At 41.8% G+C, this 24,602-nt stretch overlaps 1 protein-coding gene across 2 annotated transcripts in view; it reads left to right on the top strand.

The window, feature by feature from the left end:
• The window catches only part of WDR7 (WD repeat domain 7), a 238,868-nt gene extending 230,424 nt beyond the window's left edge, over nucleotides 1-8,444 (top strand). For both annotated transcript variants that reach the window (XM_083354765.1, XM_083354766.1), the window contains one exon: nucleotides 4,487-8,444. In XM_083354765.1, the coding sequence (XP_083210891.1) occupies nucleotides 4,487-4,690 (204 nt within the window). In that variant the 3' untranslated portion in view covers nucleotides 4,691-8,444. The remainder of the gene's footprint in view (nucleotides 1-4,486) is intronic.
• Nucleotides 8,445-24,602: the final 16,158 nt, after the last annotated feature.

Raw genomic sequence — 24,602 nt, 5'->3', positions numbered from 1 at the left:
ATATCTGGCAGGGGTAGGCAACCTTGGCTCTTTTATGACTTGTGGACTTCAACTCCCAGAATTCCTGAGCCAGCTATGCCAGCTATGCAGGCTCAGGAATTCTGGGAGTTGAAGTCCACGAGTCATAAAAGAGCCAAGGTTGCCTAACCCTGCTCTAGGGCATGGTGCTCATTTCCGTTTGCTGTCCAAGGGAGCCAGTGTTGTCTGAAGACAATTTGCATGGCCATGTGGTCAGCAAAGGTGCACAGAATTGCTATTAATTTCCCGCCAAAGTGGCCCCTATTTATCTACTTGCATTTGCATGCTTGCAAACTGCTAGGTGGATAGGAGCTGGAGCAAGTAACGGAAGCTCACCCCATCATATTTACGTTTGGGTCTCGAACCCAGGCTGTCAGCTTTCAAGCTCAGTGTCTTTAACCACTGAGCCATCATGCCCCCTGATTACACAACATACAATCCAGGAATTGAAGAGGAACACCTTTAAGTGAAATTGTGCCTTTTGTTTAGAAACCCTGCTTTTGCAGGCGGATGGCTGAATGAAGAGAAAAGCTGCACTGGCAGAATTACTGCTACCCTGGATTCAGTATCCCTGTATCTATCAGCCAGTACATAATTTTAATTTACTATTACTTTCTACATTAATTTGATGATAACTGTGTGTCATTAAGAGTATTGAATTTATCGTCTGTCATCATAAGAGTGTGTTATTTAGGAAGCAATGAATAAGAACTGTGAAAATGCTCTTCCATCACTTGCATGTATTTAGTTCGGTTACGTGGGAAGATCTAGAAAGCAATCAAGCTTATTGATTGAGATGTTTTACATGATCATCTAAGATTACCGGGGGGAGTGGCAGCAGCTTCAGTGCAGACCCATGCTATGGCATAAACAGTAAACTGCTGAGCTTAGTCCTGGCTGTGAATATTTTTTCCCCTTGATTTTTTTTTAACGGTAGCTTAAACAGAAGGAGTTAACAATAGCCAGCATGTTACATTTATTTAAAAATGTAGTCTTGTGTACTAGTGATTCCTCCTCTCCCTCCAGTGGGTCTGTTCAGCACTGCTATTAATGCAAGAAAATCAGTAACATTAGTCATCTTAAAAGGGTTATTACTCAAGATGATTTAAATTGTGAAAATGTCAGTGGGGTTTGCATGCTCCCTGCTAGAGATTTACATTCTCTGACACCATTTTGCTGTTCAGAAGGACCAGGAGAAAAAAAAAAGTAATGGCTTCTGTGTTGCACTGATCAGGATTCAGAACATGATATCGGCAGCAGCGCATCTTAAAAACATCCTAGAATAGGCCAAGGTTTCCATGTGTCAAAATCTCAGGCGCACAGCTGACTCTGCCATCCCCATCTGGTCTATGAAGGTTTCCACTCCTAATGGGTTTGGCTGATTAACAGAACCATTCAGGGCTGCCGCTTCATTTCTTTGCACAGGCACATCACCTACATAGCAAAGTGATCTAAATAGGCTAGTTATCAAGTGAATTGGAAGCTCTAGTTGGAATTTAAGGGCTTGTTTCCTGGATGTTTTGGTTAGAGAACTGACACAGAGAGGAGAAACTGCTGCCTCTTAATGCTTCCTCTCCACCGTTCCCATTGCATTTCAAAATAGTGTATTTATTTTGAAATAATGCATGTATTAAATGTCCAGTTCCATACAACCTGATTCACGAAGCAGCAAAAAGCAGAGAAGACTGCTTCAAGTAATTGCAGTTGCTTTGCAGCATTTAGAAAGTGGTCCAGGCGATGCTTAGATTGCAAAGCATCTCAGGGAAGGATTTGTGCAGCCCTACTAGAGGGTATCAATAATAATATCTAGTGTTTATATAATGTATTTGTATTACTGGAAGCACTTCAGATAGATCTCTTGCAGCAGGCTTGCCAGGAAGCCTGTGAAGTCAGCTCAGAATGTTTTAATTTGCAGAGGGACAGTTATCAAGAAAACACAGATGTTTACTCATAGCCATCTAGGACAAGTGGCATAAACTCACCCACATCTTATTGTAGGATGTCCCAGAAATGGGACCACCGAAATTTAATGGCAAAATGCCAGAATTCAGCAGTGCTATTTTTGTTTGCTAGTTCCTTGGTTCCTTTCTTCTAAACAAAAAAGAGGTAAAATGCCTCCAAGGTAGGCAGAAAACAAATAGTGCCAAGTCAGAAGAAAGTTACTTCCACTTCTGATCTAATGAGTTCTAAACTTAGCAAAGATTTTAAAAAGAGACTATTAAGCTACAAACACAGCCAGTATGGTGTAGTGGTTAAGGCATCAGGCTATAAACCAGGAGACTATGAATTCTAGTCCCACTTTAGGTACAAAGCCAGTTGGGTGATCTTAGGCCAGTCATTCTCTCTCAGCCCTACAAAACAGGCAAGGGAAAATCACTTCTGAAATCCTGGCAAGAAAACTTCAAGGACTAGTCCAGGCAAGTCACTAGAAGTCAAAAACTAACTGAAAGAGACACACACAAACACAAAAGGTGGGTGGGCAGTGATGTAAATTATCCCTTACAGACTCACCCTCATTCTTTCTCAATTTCATGCATGCACACGCAGAATTTATATGCTGCCCCAATCCTAGATTTTGAATGTATACTTCTCAACATTAAATAATATATATATATACTAGTAAAATTCTCATGTCTGTAACCTTTAAATAGGAAAAATGGTGTACTGTAGGGCAATTATTTTTCAGCCAAGGTAACTTAAATGGGTAATTTACAGGATGCATCCAAAATCTTAGACCCATAACTCCTGTGGAATTGAAATTTAGCAAATTTTATAAAAATGTTTTATGATATAAAAATTATCACAAAGCATTTCATGACATAGTACAAAATGTCATAAAAAATTTCCTGGGGTCAGCTGATGTTTGACTGTGCTATACAGTTCTGTATGGGCTACTTTCAAGGCAGATACATCTCTGAATATTTGTCTGAATTTTTAAGAAACTTTCAAGTACATTTGAAGCTCTGCCATTGTGGACTCTGGTAAGGAAATGTCTATGAAATGATGAGCCAAGGGGGTCACCTATTGTCTGGTATTCTCTAAAAACTCAAGATCTCTTTTATCCACGGATTCTCCTTCTGCCTGTCAGCTGTACTTTCTCATGGGCCTCTGTAAAGTCCAGTCTTCATTTTCCCACAACCAAAATAACCCTCTCAAAAAAAAAATTGTGGCAAAAGTTCTGCCTAGAAAGTGAAAAAAAATATTACCCTCACTCCCTATCATCCACTGATCAGCCCATATTTGGAGCAATGCCAGAAGGTTACATTAGTTGTTTGATTAGAAAGATGGGGTGAGATGTATTCACTTGTCAGTAATGGTTTGTCTACTCGCTGACCTTAAAGGAGGCAAAATGAAAAGCCAGAACCATGTGACCCAATTGAGAGCTCTCTCTTTCTCTCTCTCTTTCTCTAACACACACACACACACACACACACACAGAGAGAGAGAGAGAGAGAGAGAGAGAGAGAGAGAGAGAGAGAGGTGGATTTGGCTTTGTGATGGTGAACTTTGAGCAAAAAGTCTGAAACGGGCACCTTTCCCATTAAGACATCCATGAATGTCAGATCTTCTCTGATAAGAAATTAACACAAGCCTAAAGCTTTTGCCTTTGTTGATTTTGTGTGTGTGTGTGTGTGCGCGTGTGCGCGTGCATGCGTGCTATCACTTTTCAGGGTGAATGAGGTAAAAATTGAACTTCTAAATAGAGTGTGAAATGGCCTTAGAAATTATAGCTATCTTGGGCAGCTGTAATTAAATTGTCTTTATGGATTCCCCTCACAAAAAGCATGGCCCAGGTGAAGAGGGCAAATGATGTTGATATGGCAGCCTCATCAAGAATATTTGCGAAAAGGCTCCTGAGTTTCAGGCCTTAAGACAACATTTATTGGCTTAGATGAATTAACCCAAACTATAATTGCTTTTTAGCTAGCAGCATGAAGTTTTACTCAAGGACTTTCCTCAAATCTTTTGGGGAATTCCTTAGGAAATTCAGTGCTGTATCACAGGCAGTCCTCGACTTAATGACCAAAATTGGAAACAGAACTTCCATTGCTAAGTGTTGCCATTGTTCAGTGAGTCATGCCTGATTTTACAAGCTTTTTTTTTTCCATGGTTGATGTGAATCACCATGTTTGATAAGCAAATCTGACTTCCCACCCCCCACCCCCGTTGATTTTATCAGAAACCCCTTGGGAAGGACATTAATGGTAATCAGATGATCCTGCAAGCATTGTAAATACATACCGGTTGCCAAGTGCCTGAATTTTTATTACGTGACCACGGGAACGTTGTGATAGTCATACACGTGAGGACTGGTCATAAGCCATTTTTTTCTAGCCCTGTTGTAAGTTCAAACGGTCATTGAATGAATATTCTTAAGTCAAGGACTATCCGTATTTCTTCATAAAGCAAGTTTATGTATTTCAGTACTGACTGACTTGTTCTTTTCTCCCCCGTCTCTCAATGCCAGATGAACACCTCTCTGCTGGGAAGCATTGGGATGCTGAATTCTGCACCACAGCTCCGTTGTGTTAAAACCTACCAGGTTCCTCCTGTCCAACCTGCATCTCCAGGTTCACATAATGCCCTCAAACTGGTCAGGCTTATCTGGACTTCAAACCGCAATCTTATTCTTATGGCCCATGATGGCAAAGAACATCGATTTGTGGTGTAAAGTCAGGCTGTGTAAAAGTGGCTTCTTTCCCCCACCCCACCCCACCCCCAGTTCTAAATACAATGTGTTTTGAAATTTCTTATCAATTGATTCCCCCTCTTTATGATCTTAACATTGGAGGTATTAAATACCCAAATATTATGGACCAGGATTGGCCAGACAATATATCTTCTGCTTGCTTCTGCACCTCAGAGTACTACTTAAGCCTGTTGTTCCTTTAGAGCAGTGTTCCTCAATCTTGGCACCTTTAAGATGGGTGGACTTCAACCCCCAGAATTCTTTAGCCAGCTACCTGGGGAATTCTGGGAGTTGAGGTCCACACATCTTAAAGTTGCCAAGGTTGAGAAGCACTGCTTTAGAGAAATGCAGATCCATTCCGCAATTAGACCATCTTGCAAGATTTTTCTCTTCATCACTATGAGGAAAAAAAAACAGGAGCTTGAGAATGTAACTTGGGTCTGGCTAGATTGGTGAGAATCTTGATTCTACTGACTTTGAACATTAAAGCTAGTCTGAATGTCATCATTCTTAGAATGCTAAAATCCTCAGAGCCTAAATGGAAAAAAAATCATTTGAAGTGTTTTGAAATTTCATGTTTACCAAAGCTTATGTGTTTACACTAAAATTCTTCCAAGTTCTTGGAAGATCTTGCAGTAAGAATGTTCTGCTCATTTCTGAAATTCTGATAAGCTCGGGAAAGATCCACAAGTACCATACATACTCTTTTGGCATTTTTTACCTAGGAAAAAAAAGTGAGAGGGAGTCATATGGCACCTATACATCTAGAATCTGAGATGTCTACTAAAGTCACTGATTAATGGTATTAAAGACCCATTATATATTTCAGGTTTGGAGTTTTGTAAGAAAATGTATAGAAAAGAAGAAATAATTTTCTTTGTGTAATTTCTGATCAAGATGGAAACAATAGCATATTCCCATTAGTGAAAAGGTGATTTTCTGTTTGTTAAGTTGGGGAGAAAAAATATCCCCAGTGATTATTTTTTCTTCAATGAAAATTTACAAAAGAGATAATAGGGATGTTGATATTTTCTTTGCTGCTAATATATGTATCAATATCAATATCTATGTATCTACAAATGATCCCTTTCACAGTTTCCTCTTGCAAAAAAATGAAGACTCTTCATATTGACATCATCAAAGTCTATTGTGACATAAAGATGTCACTAATTATGATAACAGCAAACTCATATCATTTGGATTAATCAGAGGAAAGAGATTTAAGAGTTAGAATTATTTAATAAAACATATCTTTAGTCATTATTGCAAGAAATATTGAGAAAAGTTAACCTTCGGGTCCATTTCAAGTGTTATCCTTAATCAGAAAAAAAACCATAATGGGTTCATTAGCATTCACATGTCTCCTATATCTTACATATTTATTTTTTCCTGAAAAACTTTGTCTGTCTCCACCTCCCTTCCTTATAGAACTGAGGGGGGAAAATGTAGAAAATATTTTATTGAAATGCTGGTGTGTTAAACATACTGTATGTATAGTATACATGTACTTCTAGACTTGAATATGTGAATACAGAGAAAATGCTCTTTAGTGCATGCTGATAAATTTAGCAAAAATGGCACCTGTGGAAAATTTGATTGTGGAAATTTAAGGATGAAGGATCAAGAAGGACAACTGGATGCATTTATTGGAGCACAGGATCTATATCATCTCCCCAGAAATGAATGTTGTCCATCATCTTTGCCTTCCTGGATAGCACTGAAATATTCCTGGTGCTTTGCATACATTAAGATGATTATCAAACAATTTAGTGATTTGTTTAATACTGTATATGTAATATCAGCTATAATTATCTTGAGAATTTAAAAAACAGTAAGAATGTTTTATAGCATTTGTGGTATTGACCTATGGTTTGGTGGAGGTATGTTCAGTTGTAAATTTTCAGTTTTTGAGGGGAGGCAGTTAAAAAAACATATCATGTGCACACCTAATTATGAGGTCCCCGGGATGCACAAAAATGCACACCATTGTTGAATCCTATTATGATGACGGCATAAACAGTACAGTGAATGATATTCAGGGATACTCCCTGTTAGATAACTTTCCTTTTTATTATGTCTAGTTTCCGTTTTTATCCACACATTCTTTTTTGACATTGATTCCTGCGATCTATGGGGTCCCATTTATTTCTATGGAATGATGTGTGAGGAAAAAGCAGATTTATTATTGCAAGGTTGGCCAATATTTCCTGAAATAAACAAGGCTCTGCAGAGACCATTTCCGAGCAATAAGGCAAATTGGAGAGGCAGCCTTCCAAATTTACTAAGTTATTTGCATAATGCTACTTGTTGCATCTCAGCAGGGAACGTCCAATCTCCTGGGATGTTTGAATTTCTAGCTGCCATCAACCCAGAAGCAAAGGGTTATGGGAGTGGTAGCCAAAGCGTTTGCAATGCACTTGGGGCCTATTATCACTGTAGGCCTACTAAGGGCAGAGTCCTATATTATGGTAATCGGAGGGTTGCCAATAAAAAAAAAATGCACTCCAGTATTGAGAAGCTTTTGATTTCCCTTCAAAACACAGATTAAAGGTTACCTACAATATGATGCTATGAATTTCCTTACAACAGCCAGTGACCTAGGGAGAAAAGGTAAATATATAATATTATGCATCAGGATCTAGACAAAAAATGCTACCTATTGCAAGGCAAGCATGGGGAACCACAAAGTGATTCCCGTTTTTAAATACTGCAAGCTCTCTGCATTTATAACACGGAGGCCCAGTCTAGATATTCCAAACAGACTACACTGTGCTGAATAAAAGGAGACCAAATCTTTTCAGTTTTGCTTCACTATTTATTTCAGCAGGGCTTATAGGAGAGTTCTATGTTTGAATGGAGAATGTCCGGTTCCCAGTTTTATGATTGGCCCTGTAAGTGTTCCTTTCACTTTACCGTGTCTTGCTTTTTCAAAGAATTTCCAGCATTTTGAGATGTGATGGAAGAACATATCCACCTGCTTTTATCCACAAGACATTATTAGCTGTTGTGAAGGATCTAAACCTATTTTGAATATTACAAGAGGGATGACCTCTTAGAGCTGTGTCTTCTGCAGACGTGTGACCTGATGCATTATGCCTGTTCAAACAAAATAAGAGCATTTAAGACCAACAGAAAATCTGGCCAATACAAAGGAGTAATTTAACAGAATAATCAATATTTATGTACTGGTAACTTGAACAATCCACTTGGCCCGGCACAGGAGCCTCGCATGGCTCCTTCACTGAAACGAACGGTGTTCTGCTACAGTAGCACCGAGCAGATTTTTGCCAAGGCTTCTTAATTCCCCTAAGCTTCCCCTTATGCAAATCTGCATCGGAAAGGCTTACTCAGTCCTCACTGTAAATTTCATCATAGCTTAGATCTTTCAGCACTGCAGTAAAATTTGTATTGTCATTCCAGTGTAAGCTTTTAGTGTTTTATTGATTTGTTTAGTACTGTATTTGGATTTGTCCTTGTAAATGTAGCAACGTGCGTGGCTTCATTGGCAGTTTACAAGCAAAAGATGACATGATGAGACACCTGTATGAAAATGTTGTCGCTACTGAAGTCGCAGTCTATGGTAACTGATTAAAATGTCTGCCTCTAAGAAACTGCACGATTCCCCCTTATTATTGGCTGCCTAGGTAGAAAGGACCTAAATGGGTAATTTCTCTGAAATCACACTAAATTGTTCTAATTTTCACTGTCCTACTTAGCAACACTGTCTGTTTGCATTAGCCCCACTGTAAATAGGGCTATCTTCAACTCTCCATGAATGGACTTACACTTGATAGTAAATGAATGTAAATGGTTTTGTTTGCTTTATTTCAAAAATGGATGAACGTGCTGAAGAAATGAAAGAGATTAATCCTAGAAGCAAAACAGGTAATGACAACATCATATGCATAAACAAAGCAACTCTCTTTCCGATACATTCCATAGTGATGTATTGCTATCAAAGCCGGACATTGAAAAAGAGAGAGAGAAAAAAAAAAGAGGCAAAAGATGGACCTCTTCAAATTATGGATCTAGAGACGGTATTACCAAGGGTGGAGTATAAGACAAACCAATCACTCAATCAGTCCTGGGCCGCATGCAGACTGAGTGCTCCCTTGAGACAAAGATCAGCAAACAGAAACTCACATATTTTGGGCAAGTGATGCAAGCAGATGGTGAACTACATAAATTGATGGTGTTTGACACGATTAAAGGAAAGGGAAGACAGTGAATAAAGGGGATGGATGGATGGATGCAATCAGGTCACAGAAACATCCTTTGAGAAACTATAAGTTACTGCCAGAGACAGGTCAAAACGGTAATGACCTGTATTTACTAAATTTATAAAGCGAGTTTCACTTTAGCTTACAACAATGCTGGGCACTTGCCCATGAAATCATCAGAACCCCAATGGTACCTAGAATACATTAACATGAATAATAGTGCCACACATACTGTACATATTTAACATTGGCAAATGGCAGAGAATTTTGCAGTACTGCCATGATGAAAACTACATTTGTATAGATTGGAAGCATAGCAAAACATTCTGGCTTTCTAGGTTTGCTGAATGTTGCCATTAGCATTTTCCTGAAGTAATGCTAGCAATTGCAGCTTGGCAATTCCTGGCTAGTGCTAGATTCTCCTCCATTTCACTGGATGCTAGGGTGGAGAGGAGTCAAATGTATTTATTTACTGTACCACTCCCTGGAAACGTACGACAATGGACAATGAAGCAGAATAAAGGCACTGGCAATATTGTAATAACACAAAAATAATAATCTTTCAAAAGAGCAGTACAATGATTATAGATCCATCTGGGCTGCTAAGAGGGGGCTTTTCAATAGCAAGGGAGCTACTGGTGACAAATAGAAGTTTCTCACATTTCCCAAGATTTTATGTGGAGAACAACCTTAAAGCCTACACTTGAGATATGCACAATAAAAGGGGACAATAAAAAATAATCCTTTGAATTCTACTAGGAAGACATTGGTAACCAGTGTAGAGGCCTCGGGACCTCTGTTAGGTGGCAATAGTAAATATCATCCACCAATAAGCAGATTGCTCCGTTTGGGGCCAATTACAGATTCCTAGTAGTTTTTTTTTAAAAAAAAAACCTATTGTCATGGTTCCGATAGATCAGACATGTCAAACTCGCAACGTCATGTGACATTGCGCAAGGTATCAGCTTTTTTGCCATTGCCGGCAATGGGATAGGTGTGGTTTCCCAGTGACGCTTCCGGCCTGCGGGCCAGCAGTTTAATACCCCTGCAATAGATGAAACCCATCAAAAGACCTTCAAGGCAAAAATTCTTCCTTAAAGAACATTTTATTCAGGAAACAAAAGTATTGGCACTACATAGTTGAACCCCAAAACTAAATTTCCTTCCCCCGGATACAAAGTAACAAACTGCAATTCCCACTCCCAATAAGCTGTCATAAATCACATTCTTCAATTAGCCTAAATCGCAGGCTTTCTCCCCAGCTCCTCAGCCTGTCAAAACATTATCAGTTCGTCCTTGGATTCCCACAAAGCAGCATTATTATTATGGCTATCTCAGCTCGAGCATGTATCCCACCCACCCACCTAATTTCTAAATGCCAGAAAAAGCAAGTTAAAAGCAAAAAGAAAATGGCTGCAATTTTCATCAGTTTTCAGAGCGGGAACATCCAATGTTTACAGCATTGATACCTATACAGTACAGAATGTATTTCAGTACTAACTGAGAGGCGAGAAGACAGTTTATTGTTGACAGAGTTTCCTTTATTAGGAAGGGCCACAAATGAGACACCATGCCACACAATGTTGCTCCAAGGTGTGAGATGGGCGGCATATAAATGTGATGAATTACGTAAATAAATCTATTGGCAAAGGCTGACTTAACCCCGTAGTCATAGCTTCTGCTTTCTAGCCACAGTAGCCATGAATCTAGGAGCATCCCTTCTAGCTACAGCAGCCATGTTTTTTAGGTTGATCTTCATTTTCTTTATTTGTTGGATATGTATCTTGCCTTTTCTCCAGGAGCATCATTTCTCCATTTTTTAAAAAATAAAAAACCACTACAACAACCCTGTGAGGGACATCATCTAGTGAGTTTCCGTGACTGAGGGTAGACTTGAACCTTGACCTACTGGACTGTAAATGTAGGCCTTTGGGACATTGCATTATAGCAGATAAAGAATTGGACTTGGGAGGAAGTCTCTCTCTCTCTCTCTCTCTCTCTCTCTCTCTCTCTCTCTCTCTCTCTCTCTCTCTCTCTCTCTCTCTCTCTCTCTCTCTCTCTCTCTCTCTCTCTCTCTCATTGTGTGTGCATTTTCTGTGTGTAAGCAGATGTGCACTTCTCTTATCACTTACATTAAAAAACCTTCTAATGAAGAATTTAGCTAAGGACAGTTTTTCTTCACCCAGAATACTGGACATAAATCAGCAATGTTACTCAATTATTCTTCAAAAAGAAGCTAATTTCTTTGAATTTTTCCACCGGAGAAGGCAGAATGGTAAGGTAGGAAATGATCGTCAAAGAAGAGAGAGGAGAGGAGAGGAGAAGGCATCCCATCACCTCATTGTTTTCATCATTTTAATACATCAAGGACCTCTTTGAATCTTAAGGTGTTTCTGTGTTAAAATCACTGGTAGATGAAACATTATTTTCCCTATAGGTTGAATTGGCTCAGGATCCATTCTTGTGCTGATCACATAAACTGATCAAATGCAGAAAGGGCACGACATTAACAGGAAGGTAAAGCCAGGCAGTGCCGAATGAACTTTCACCTTTCACCTCTTCAGCTGACAGACAGGACTGAGTGTGGAAAAAATCAATACGGAGGAGCCAGGAGGGAAATATTTCCAACCTCTAACTAGAGAATGTATTTTGACAAGGCCAAGATAATCCAAGCTGCACAGGAGAAAGAAGGGGGAAAAAGACTCATTTTTAAAACTTGACACTTCAAGGTGTTTTTCTACAATGGTTTGGAGAAAGCATCGATAACGTATAAATAACAAAGGTCAAAAAGAAAAGCAGAGAATTTCAGAAATTGCATCCATTGTCTTTCTCCTGTTTACTTTGCCAAATAAGATTGTGCCCAGCAGTGATTAACATACACGCAAGTTGCAGATTCCCACTTTCAAGAATTAAGCAACCCCATGAATTCAAGGAGCTTTCTTCTCCTTTTTTTTTTTTTTGGTGGGGGTAGGGTTGGAGAAAAACCTGGAATGGCATATGGAAGGGATGCAAACATCCCATTCTCTACCCTGAAGCCCTTCCATTGTGTAGCACATTTGCCTTTATTATAGTCCAGGAGATTCATGCAAAAATTGCTTGTAAGGAGCTAAGCAGTCCCTTTGAAGAATTGTGTGTGTTGTGTATCTGTCTCTCTGTGTATACAGATGTGCATACACACTACGCACACAAATTCAAATGAAACCAGTCCTAACCTTCTTCACTCTTCCCTGTATGCTAAAAATTGTGCCATCTGCATGCTTGACTAAATGACAGTTAGCTACGTTTACTCATTATCCTAAACTGGGAATTCCTAAACATTTTGCTATCATATCTCCTTTTAGGGCAGACATGTCAAACACAAAGCCCGGGGCCAGGATGTGGCCCGCGAAGTAGTTTCATGTGGCCCGTGAAAGCCATCTTGGAAACAATGAGGGAACGGCCCCCACTGCCTTGGCCCTGGCCCAGAGACCCTCAGATCTGTCCCACTCCTGCCCAGGCCCCCATAGGCACCCTTGATGCGAACAATGTAGAGCTGGCCACGCCCACCCAGTAGGCCATACGCACTCTAGCCACGCCCACCCAGTAGGCCACGCCCACCCAGGCCATACCCACCCGGCCCCCTGAGGGCAACCACAATGCTGATGCGGCCCTCAATGAAATTGAGTTTGACACCCCTGTTTTAGGGTAATCTTAATTTCAACGCCTCCCCTAAAAATCCAAACACTGAAAACAATGCAATGAAACTCTGGAATAGCTGGATGTATTGTAATAATGTAACAAGAAGGTTGTTCACACTTTTCCAAGGGAGACACATCTTATGCAGGTAGTTCTCAGTTTACAGCAGTTCAATTAGTGACTGTTCAAAGTTACAACGGCATTGAAAAAAGTGACTTATGACTGTTTTTCACACTTGTGACCTTTGTAGTAGCCCCATGATCATGTGATCAAAATGCAGATGCTTGGCAACTGGTTCATCCTTAGGACCATTGCTGTAGCCCAAGGTCATGTGGTCACCTTTTGCAACCTTTTGACAAGCAAAATCAAGGGGGAAGCCAGATTCCCTTAATAACCATGTTACTAGCTTATCCAATGCAGCGATTCACACTTAATAACTGTGGCAAGAAAGGTCATAAAATGGGGCAAAACTCACTTAACAAACATTTTACTTGACAACAGAATTTTTTTTGCTCAATTGTGGCTGAGGACTACCTGAGAAACTAAGCCATGATTTGCACTACTGTAACCCTAACTTCCACATTAAACTAAAATTGGCTAGGTTTCTATGATGCGCTAAGCGGTAAACCATAGTTAATCAAAGTCTGGCTGGATTCGCACACCATTTGATGCTGAAATGAAACAATCCATGCAATGGATTGGTACACGATGGAGCCAGTCCATAGAGATTCTCTCTAGGTTCTGACACTCTTCTAGGGAAGTCATTACTTAATACACAGTCAACAATCCTTGGACGGGTGAGTCGCTTCTTACATTTCTTCAGTTTGTTCTAATTGCTTAGTTATGACTCAATTCATCCCAAGTTTGTTTGAGTAAGTAGACAGGTATCAACCCCAGTGCTTTGCTGCCCTGAGTAACACCCCAAGCGATGGAAGTGATGTGCTGGCTGTGTTTATTGCATCTCTTTCCCCTACCCTTATTGCTTCTTGCCAATCTGCTATTTAGTAGAACTACGGAGGATTATGGATCACTTTGCATTTTTGATACACATCAACTTTGGTCTGATGTAAGTGCAAAGAACAAAGGCATTTTCTGTGCCTTCTAGATATCACACACATATAACACCATTATCATTATGGAACATGGGCACTCCAAGCAGTGGAACATGCAGGATTGGCAATTGAGAAGACATAGAGACCAACTTTGGAGAGAATAAATATGATTGTGGAACAAAAGCTAAAATTTCCAGAAAAAAATCCATTTTTAAAAAAATTATATATCTTAGAACAGTGTTTCCCAACTTTGGTCTCTTAAGGATGTAAGGACCTCAACTCCCAGAATTCTCCAGCCATCCTGAAGTCCCGATGAAGGGGAAGTCCTTACATCCTTAAGAGATCATGGTTGGGAAACTAATCTAATATATGAAATTTGACAACAGGACAACATAAATGGATTTCCCATGCCTTTACTATGTCCAAAAGACTGATATTGCAGCATTGAAAAGATAAATGTGTGGCTTTTTATTCAGCGGATTGAAGATTTATTTATTTATTTATTTATTTGTTTGTTTGTTTGTTTGTTTGTTTATTTATTTATTTATTGAGTTTATATACCGCCCTATTCCCGTAGGACTCAGGGCGGTTTACAAGGCAATTAAAACATAAAATACAAATATTAAAATCAGTTAAAACAATTAATTAAATTTAAGCCCTAAAAACTAAAATCTAAAATCCAATTAAAAATTAAAAACCCCTCAGTCTGGGCCAGACAGCTCGAAGAGCCAGGTTTTCAGGTCCCGGGGAAATGAACGAAGGTCGGGGGCCATCCTAAGTTCCGTGGGGAGTTGGTTCCATAGGGCCGGCGCAGCCACAGAGAACGCCCTCCCCCTGGGAATAACCCGCCGGCATTCCTTAACCAGCGGTACCCTGAGAAGGCCCGCCTTGTGGGAGCGCACAGGACGATGGGAGGTTGATGCCGGCAGCAGGTGTTCCCTTAGATCAGGGGTGTCAAACTCAATTTCATTGAGGGCCACATCAGCACTGCGGTTGCCCTTAGAGGGCCGGGTGGGTATGACCTGGGTGGGAGTGGCCTACTGGGTGGGCATGGCTAGAGTGCGTATGGCCTACTGGGTGGGCGTGGCCAGCTCTACATCGTTCGCTTCAAGGGTGCCTCTGGGGGCCTGGGCAGGAGTGGGACAGATCTGAGGGTCTCTGGCAGAAGGAGGGTCTCTGGGCCAGGGCCAAGGCAGTGGGGGCCGTTCCCTCACTGTTTCCAGGATGGCTTCGCGGGCCACATGAAACCACTTCGCGGGCCGCATCCGGCCCCCAGGCCTTGTGTTTGACATGTCTGCCTTAGATAGTCCGGACCCGAGCCATTTAGGGCTTTATAGGTCATCACCAGCACCTTGAAGACCTCGTTAACACGTGCTACTTATGACTAAATTGCCTAAAGGCATAGACTTTGTACGGACAAATATAGTGAAATATGGAACTTGTTTATACAGAACACGGCAGATTAAAAAAAGATTGTCATAAAGGTATTAGAAATATATACATACTTGAATAATATTTCCATTAGATAAGTATACATGGTATTACAAGTGTTTGCTGTTATAATAACACATACTATTTTTTTCCTTGTCATAAAAATCACAGAAAGTGTGATTTTTTTCCCCACTTTTTTGTTAAAGCACTTTATGTGGGGGTTTTTTCCCATCCTCTTCTCTTTGACAATGTATAAAGTAAATAAATGAGAGAAATAGAAGGAAATAGGAAGGGAGAAAAGGACATGGCCCCAAAATCAGGAGGGAGGAGATGGGGGTTGCAGCCTCAAATCTCAGCTCTATATAGCATTCATCATTTCTACCAATGCTGGAGTGAGTCAATGTGTCACCAAGTTGCCATGTTCACTACAACAAGGAAGACAACTCTGGATGTGCCTCACTATGTGCTTAGAGCAGCATCTTTGCAACTGAATGTTCTTCTTCCAAGAGAACAAACTTCACACACAGATGGCAGCAATTGTTAAGTATGGTGAAGTTTTCCTAATGCTCCTGGAGGGGACTGGACAATTTAATTCCAGGTAAGGGGCGCAGTGGTTCAGTGGGTTAGGCCGCTGAGCTTGTCAATCAGAAGGTCGGCAGCTTGGTGGGTCGAATCCCGAGTGCCGCGTAACAGAGTGAGCGCCTGTTACTCGTCCCAGCTTCTGCCAACCTAGCAGTTCAAAAGCACGTAAAAATGCAAGTAGAAAAATAAGGACCACTACGGTGGGAAGGTAACAGCGTTCCATGCGCCTTTGGCGTCTAGTCATGCCGGCCACATGACCACGGAGACGTCCTCGGACAAGCGCTGGCTCTTCGGCTTTGAAACGGAGATGAGCACCAGCCCCTAGAGTCGGAAACGACTAGCACGCACGTGCAGGGGAACCTTTACCTTTTTAAGAGTCTGAAGTCCCATTGATGTTCTCCAAGAATGTACCCGTCCGTGAGTGGCAAAATTGCATTCAAAAATTATAGCTTGCAGTTTCAACACTGTGACCAAACCAGTCAGGAGAAAGGAAGGACCCCTAAATTTTGTTTCTTGATAAGTAATAAGGGGGGAGATAGGAAAACCCCAGGGAAATGAAATAGAAACAGATTGGTATTTCCAGCTTTTAAAACTAAAAATGCCTCTGAAACATAAAGCCAGGGGGGAAAAGTGACCAGACGAAAGCTCCGTAACATGTTCCCTGCAATTAAAATTTGATTATATACTCAACAATGTGGAGTCACAGCTACCAGTTCTTTAACTCATGGCATTATTATTAGATTACTGTATATATACATAGATAGACAAATATCACACACACATACACACAATCACACACACATACACACAAACTGCTTTGAGTTGACCTAGAGAGAGAGAGAGAGAGAGAGAGCTCATTTATATTCCCTAATTGGGAAAGTTGGTGTGCAGCTTTTGTGGCTAAGTTAAGTTTAACGGATGTAAATTGTAATAACTAATGCCATAAGTATCCAAAATCCTTTGCAAAATGCAAATATTGTGCATCAATATTTCCAAGCAAGCACTTTTCTCCCCGTGCAGTTTTACAATATTTCATTTATCACATTGACATTTTGTGCTCTGGCACTCTGAAAACCTTTTAAAATCCGTTGCAGTGAGAGCCAGACGTTTGGGACTCACCATTGGAAAAACAAAGATCGTTGAAACACGCGGCCCCCCTTTCTTTCTTTCTTTCTTTTTTCCCCCCTTTTTCTTTCATCCAAAATAGTGGTGGGCTTTTAATGTTTATTTTTGTTAAACCACCAGGGAAGACTGCTGAAACCCCGACAGTGGCAGACAAAGGGGGGGAGTGAAGAGGAGCCTCACAGAAGACGGCCTCTTCGAAACGGAAGTGCAGCTTTGCGTCCATCGGTGGCAAATTGCTTAATGGCCAGGAACCCCACTGGCTAATTACTTCAATATCATGGAGGATCCATCTGTTGTAAGCTTTACAAACTCCACTTTGGAGAAGATACCTGTAATGAGAGGAGCACTTGAGCTCTATAGGAAAAATAGTATTATAGGAAATCACAACTCTCTGCTCTTTTGTTGCAGAAGATTGGCTTCTGTTCCTAGGGATGCATTGGCAGAGTTTCTAAACATCAACATTGCGTCCTTCCCAGACTGACAGTGCAGATGCTTTTTTGTGACATTAACCTATGGCACGTAACCTTTCTTTCAAGTTGACGGCGGTATTTGGGTTCGGGAAAGAAAAGGAAAGGAAAGGAAAAGAAAGGAAAGGGGATCAGGAGGGGGAGAGAGACAAGGAGTGGGAGAGTGAGGGAGAGAAAGAAAGAAAGAAAGAAAGAAAGAAAGAAAGAAAGAAAGAAAGAAAGAAAGAAAGAAAGGAAGGAAGGAAGGAAGGAAGGAAGGAAGGAAGGAAGGAAGGAAGGAAGGAAGGAAGGAAGGAAGGAAGGAAGGAAGGAAATAGTACACCGAGTTATAGAATGCCACGTGTTATGGAGTAAAATATTATTTAAATTGCAGAGGATTTTTTTAATCTGAGTGGAAGCCTTGAACGTAATCTAAAATTGTTGTAGAATTTCTGTTCTTACCATTTATTTATTTTTTTAAAAAAATGTCCATAGTTTGGAAGCAGCAAGTGTTCCTTAAAATTCAATGAGAAATTCAATCAGAACAAATGGATTCTTGTTTTTATTCAAGTGATGGGAAAGAGTTTTCTAAAACAAAACACAAGCGTACACACCTCGATCGAAGAGAGGCATCCAGTGTGGCATAGTGGCCAGGGCATTCTCCATCACCAGACTCCCGATATTCCGATGGATACAAGCTCCCATCCAAACTTAATCAGGGCTACCCCTCATCTTAGCCTGACACTCCCACTGTGCAGGTGGAAAAGGGTTAAAAGCTCTGTTTTTATCTTTTTCAAGCAGCAAATGGGGAGAGAAAGATAGGGAGGGGACCCTTTTCCAGCATCTGAAATCGACCATTGTTCCCCCACTGCTGCCAGAACCTAAACCTTGATGTGGTGACCAGGATAAGCTGCATGAATGCATTATAGCCCAAGGCTTTTGACTCACTGAAAAACAGCAGGGATTGTGTGATCAGCTGCACCTTGTCATCTCCTCTAAGTGACTGAATTAAAGTCCTTGGATTTTCTGCCTGCTTTTTTGTCTATTATAGCTCTCAGCTTGCCCATCTACCCTCTGGCTGCAGTCTAGATTTTATTTCTAGGGCCATCGTTGATGTGACGATTCACTAGAGCTATGCATTCGGAAGGGTGCTTAGCCAAGGGAATGATCTACCTTGCTGGACCCATTGCTTGGAGCTTCAAAGCCCCATGTTGCTTTGAATAGGGAGGGACATCAAATGAACGTTGAGTTAGCACAAAGCATGACTTCACCCATAAAGCAGGTAGATGTTTTTGCCATAAAAGCAAATCTGATCAGGAGGAAACTGATTATCTGGACCCGTACCAATCGGGTTTCAGGCCCGGGCACAGCACGGAGACGGCATTGGTCACGCTGGTGAATGATCTCTGGCGGGCTTGGGACAGGGGTTGTTCCTCTGTCCTAGTCCCTTGTAGATCTCTCAGCAGCTTTTGATACCATCGACCATGGTATCCTACTGCGGCGTCTCAGGGGGTTGAGAGTGGGAGGCACGATTCTACGGTGGTTCTCCTCCTATCTCCTGGGCCACTCACAGTCGGTGTTGACGGGAGGGCAGAGATCCGCCCCAAGGCCTCTCGTTTGTGGAGTCCCTCAGGGGTCGGTTCTCTCTCCCCTCCTGTTCAACATCTATATGAAGCCGCTGGGTGAGATCATTCGGGGTTTCGGGGTGGGGTATAATCAGTATGCTGATGATACCCAACTTTTTTTCTCCACCCCGAACCAACCCAGCGATGCCCTCGCCGTGATGTCCCGTTGCCTGGAGGCGGTCCGGGTCTGGATGGGGAGAAACAGGCTTCGTCTCAATCCTGCCAAGACTGAGTGGCTGTGCATACCGGCATCTCGGGTTAACCAGACTATTCCATCTTTAACGATGAGGGGTGAGGTGTTACCCCCCATTGATAGGGCTTGCAACTTGGGCGTCCTCCTGGATTCACGGCTCAGTTTTGAAGATCACATAGGAGCCGTGACCAGGGGGGCTTTTGCCCAGGTTCGCCTGGTGCGCCAGTTGCGACCCTACCTGGACCGAGATGCCCTACGCACAGTCACTCATGCGCTCGTGACCTCCCGGTTAGACTACTGCAATGCTCTCTACATGGGGCTGCCCTTGAGGACCACTCGGAGGCTTCAGCTGGTGCAGAATGCGGCCGCGTGAGTTGTGATGGGGGCTTCCCGACACTCCCATGTAACACCTCTACTCCGCGAGCTGCATTGGCTTCCAGTTGCCCTCCAGGTGAAATTCAAGGTGCTGGTGATGACCTATAAAGCCCTAAATGGCTTGGATCCGGGATGTCTGAGGGAACACCTGCTGCCAGCGTCAAGTTCCCTTCGTCCAGTGCACTCCCACAGGGAGGGCCTTCTCAGGGTGCTGCCGGTAAAAGATTGCCAGCAGATAACACCCAGGGGGAGGGCCTTCTCTGTGGGCACACCTGCCCTTTGGAACCAGCTGCCAGTGAAGCTTAGGACTGCCCCCGACCTTCGTTCATTTTGCTGGGACCTGAAGACCTGGCTCTTTGAGCTTTCCGGCCCAGGCTGAGAGTTTTTAATTGGGGTTTTTTATATATTTTTTTCAGGGATTAAATTTAATCTTTTTAGTCGTTTAAAATTTTTGTATCAATGTTTTAAGTACCCTGTAAACCGCCCTGAGTCCTTCAGGAAAGGGTGGTATATAAATTCAAAAAAAGAAAAAAAAGAAAAATAGAGTTCCAACTGGGAGGAAATTCATAATTTCCTCTTTCAGATGGAAAAATAGGAATTCAGTATAGGTAATCCTCAAATTACAACCACAACTGAGGTCAGAATTTCTGTTGCTAAGCAAGGCAGTTGTTAAGTGAATCATGCCCAATTTTACTACCTTTTTGTTGTGGTTATCAAGTGAATCACTGCAGTTGTTAAGCAACTAGGGCTTTCCCCATTAACTTTGCTGGTCAGAGATGGCTAGGAAGGTTGCAAACAGTGATCACATTTATCCAGGATGCTGCAGCAATCATAACTAAATGAAATTTTGTTATCTAACAAAATGAAATTCAATGGTGAAAAATTAAGGTTCTACATTTAGGCAAGAAAAACCAAACACGCAGGTATAGTATAAGGGGTACCTTGTTCAATAGTAGCAACTGTGAGAGGCATCTCAAGGTCTTAGTGGACAATCCCTTAAATAGGAGCCAGCCTTGTTCTGCAACTGCAAAAAAAGCCAACACAGTGCTAGGCTGCATTAACAGAGGGATAGAATCAAGATCACGTGAAGTATTAATACTACTTTACAATGCCTTGGTAAGGTCACGCTTGGAATACTGCATCCAGTTTTGGTCACCATGATGTAAAAAAGATGTTGAGACTCTAGAAAGAGTCTACAAAGAAATGGGCCATGCAGATGGCCTGAGCAGGCTTCCACTGCCACAAATCGAACTAGACCCAGACCCAGCGGCCCGCGTATTGTCCATCCAGGACTTGCCAGAATTTCCACTCCACACAGGGGACATAGCTGCAGAAACAGCAGCTGATAAGACATTAAGTAGAGTACTTTCTTGGGTATACACAGGATGGCTGGATAAAAGCCCAGGCCCTGAATTCCAGAGTTATTTTACTAGAAGACACGAGCTATCAGCTCACAAGGGTTGTATCCTATGGGGGAACAGGGTCATACTCCCCACCTAACTTAGAGACATGGTCTTACAATCACTACATGAAGGTCATCTGGGTATTGTCCGTATGAAAGCTTTAGCTAGAAGCTACTTATGGTGGCCAGGGTTAGACAAGGCCATTGAAGCCCAGGTGCATGGATGTTACACATGCCAGCAGTCAAGGCCTGAAATGCCGCACGCTCCAATTCACAGGTGGGAGGAGACTCATTCCCTGGTCTAGAATTCACATAGACTTCGTTGGGCCCTTTCAGGGACAGTTCTTCTTTATAGTGGTCGACAGCCACTCTAAATGGCTTGAAGTAATTCCAGTTGCTAACATGACTACTGCTAGGACCATCCAGGTGCTTAGGAAACTCTTTGCCACACATGGGCTGCCAGACGTCATAGTATCTGACAATGAAGCCCAATTTACAGCGGCAGAATTTCAGGCATTCCTGAGAAAAAACCTCATCAGGCACGTAACGTCGGCCCCATTTCACCCTTCTTCTAACGGTCAAGCTGAATGGATGGTCCGGACCACAAAGGAGTCACTGAAGCGTATAGTGACTGGGGACTGGCATCACAGATTGGCAGATTTTTTACTTTGACAGCATTCCACGCCATGCACGGCTACAGGGAAAAGCCCAGCAGAGCTGTGCTGGGGGAGGTGACTGATCAGGAAGCTGGACAGGTTGCATCCAGATAGGGTGGCAGCAGAAGCTTCGCACCCAAAACCCCCAAGGGGATTGCAAGTGGGCAATGTGGTGTGGGCCAGGAACTATGGGCATGGAAATTTGTGGGTGCCTGGAAAAATTACTAAAACGTCAGGCCCCCTCTCTTACGAAGTGGGACTGGAAGGCGGGCGAGTTGTCCGGCACCACATAGATCAGCTTAGGAAGCGTTTTCCTGAACAGTCACAAAATGAGGACTTCATCATAAGTCCTTACTCAGGTCCACAAACTGGCAGCCAAGGCAGCCCAAGCATAGACTATGAAGGCTTACACAGCCCAAGCAACAAGGAGTTGGCCGTAGAGGAGGGGATCCCAGAAGTGCAACATGGGTCCCCTGATGGAGAAAGCCAACCTGATGGCTTCAGCCGCTGTGCTTACTCTGCTGAACAAACTGACTCTGGGGTGGGCCATCCTGGAAAGACCAGCCAGAGAGCACCAAGCCACTCAGAATCACTTGAACTAAGAGACACTGGTCTACCCAGCCCAGTGGGCAAGCTGGTAGGCCAGGATGTGCCTGGGTCCCCCAGGTGTTCCACAAGGCCACACAAACCTCCTGCTTATCTGAAAGATTTTGTTCTGTAATAATAAAGCTATAATGTTGTGTGTACCTTGTATTTAATGCTGACCTACAAGATTGTAATGGACAATGGAGCTATAATGTTGTAAGTACTTTATTGTGCTGCTAAGTGGAACCTATTCACACCAGTGTTAAGTCTTTGTAAAGTGTATTGTTGTAATTACTTTCTATTGTTGCTATAATGTTGTTTGTTTTAAGGGGGGAGGGGTGTAATGTATTGGTCTTGCTTGTGAACACCACATGGTAATGACTGGTAGGCTGCTGGAGCAGGGAGCTAGCTAACGGCTCCCAGCATCTCAGACAACCCATCTCCAGCACTGCTATTGGTTGCCCCTATGCGGCAATAGGTTGCTTCAAACCTATTGGCCGCCACCTAGAGGCCAAGGTATAAATTGCTACAGCTGCAGCCGTGTCCTCTAGTTCAGATCCTGCAAGAAATAAACCATGTTCTTTGCTGAACTCACTGGCCTCGTCTTCATTCCTGCGCAACGAACCCAGTACACAACAATTATTATTATTATTAATACATGCTGGTTGTAAGGTGACCGAATTTTGATCACATGCTGCAACAGTCAAAAGTGCAAGTAATTAACTTTTTCCAGTCCTGTTGCAGCTTAGAATAGTCACTAAATGGGTGGCTGTAAGTCGAGAACTTACCTGTATCTCTCACCAGCTACCTAGTGAACTATAATTTCTAGGATTATTTGGAAGAGGACAAATTTTAGTCTACTGCACTTGCAATGTATAACTGTTCAATATTCACAGTACCACAGTACAATCTTTTGTTTCACATGTAATTGCAGCTCAGCAGCTGCTTATTAGAACACACAAAACCATCTCAACTACACTTTATGGTTTCCAGTGTTATGCAGGCTCAGTCCATCGTGCTTTATTCGGTAAACCTTGGTTAAAAACATAAAAGCTCAGCAGGTTGCATGAATCTACTTCTTATCCAGGTGTTCGTGTAGAGGTTCATAGAAAGAGGACTACAAACCTATCTAGCAGTAAAGAGTGAATAAAAGTGCAAAACAGGGCAGAGTAAGTAAAACAATTCCAAAATAAAATAAAAATAAAAATAAAAAATAAAGTAAAGTAAAATAATAAAATAATAAACAAAACAAAACAAAACAAAATAAAACCACTATACGCTCATTCTCAGCAGCGTCTCAGCTTAAAGCTGCCTAGTGTTTTATCCTTTCTGTTTGAACACAGCTGGAGTTTACACTGCCACTGTATTAAAAATTTAAGCTAATCCTAGTTTGTAGACTAAATCTTTCAACTGCAACTAGCTTTGCCCCCCCCTTCCACATAGAACAATCCTAGTTATCAAACATTTTAAAATAAATACTGCATTGTGGCTGTCCTAAAAGTGGCATCTCATTTCTCTTCTCTGCATACGACAAATACACTTGGTTGTCTCTATAGGAAGCAGTTCAATTCAGAGACAAATCAGACGTTTGTGTTCTTGCCAATGGAAAGTTCACCAGTAAAAATGTCCATTTTTTTCCCTTGCAACTCTGAACTTCTAGAAAAGAGAAAAGGAAGATGAAAAGAATATGATAGGAGAACTACTTTGGCTGCACCCAGGACCTTCAAGGTTAAAGAATTAAACAGGGAGGCATTCAAGAAAGTCCTTTGAAGCTTCATCTTCATAGGATGCCTTCCTTGGTCCCTGAAGTTGGAGAATTAAAAATTAATCAGCTATGAAAAATTAAAAGGTGACAGTTTTCTCTGGAGTGGCTCAACCATTCCCACCCTCTGGTTGATTTTGTATGAATATGGAGTTAGGAACTGATAACCAATTACTCTGAGTGGAAATATAAGTTTGTATAAAAATGGAAATTTATTTTCCTTAATGTCAAATGAGAATCTGTATGGTAGGACAGAAACACTTCTCTGTTCTTTGAAAGGGGGCATATTTATAAATTTAAAGGGGTTGGGGAGATTAATTTGGATGCACAAGTTTAAATCTTTCCTCTGGTATGAATTTACAAGCAGCAACAAAACCCTCCCCTTTTTCCCTTGAGTAACAATAAGCACAGTAAGCAACCATCACGAATATCAGTCTGTGGAAACAAACCCTCAGAATGCATATTTGAAAAATGTTTTATTTTAGACCAAAATAAAGGCACTGGAAGAAATAAAAGACATTCAGATTCTGCAAGTCTGCAAGTGAGATATTATAAAAATCAAAAATAAAAGAAGAAATAAAATTCAAAATTAGCCCCAAATTGTTCAGCTGTGATTCTCTACAGCAGTGTCTTAACCTTGGCCAATTGAAGACATGTGGACTTCAACTCCCAGCATTGCCCCAGCCAGCACTACTCTAAAGATTGCAGCACCTTGCCAACCTTGGTTGACTTCCAAAAGACTACGTGAGCTTGTTCCTGGTGAGT

Source organism: Vipera ursinii, assembly GCF_947247035.1.
Source record: "Vipera ursinii genome assembly, chromosome: 2".
Classification (NCBI taxonomy): Eukaryota; Metazoa; Chordata; class Lepidosauria; order Squamata; family Viperidae; genus Vipera; species Vipera ursinii.
The sequence above is the reverse complement of the archived record's forward strand: the minus strand, read 5'-3'. Positions and strand labels throughout refer to the sequence as shown.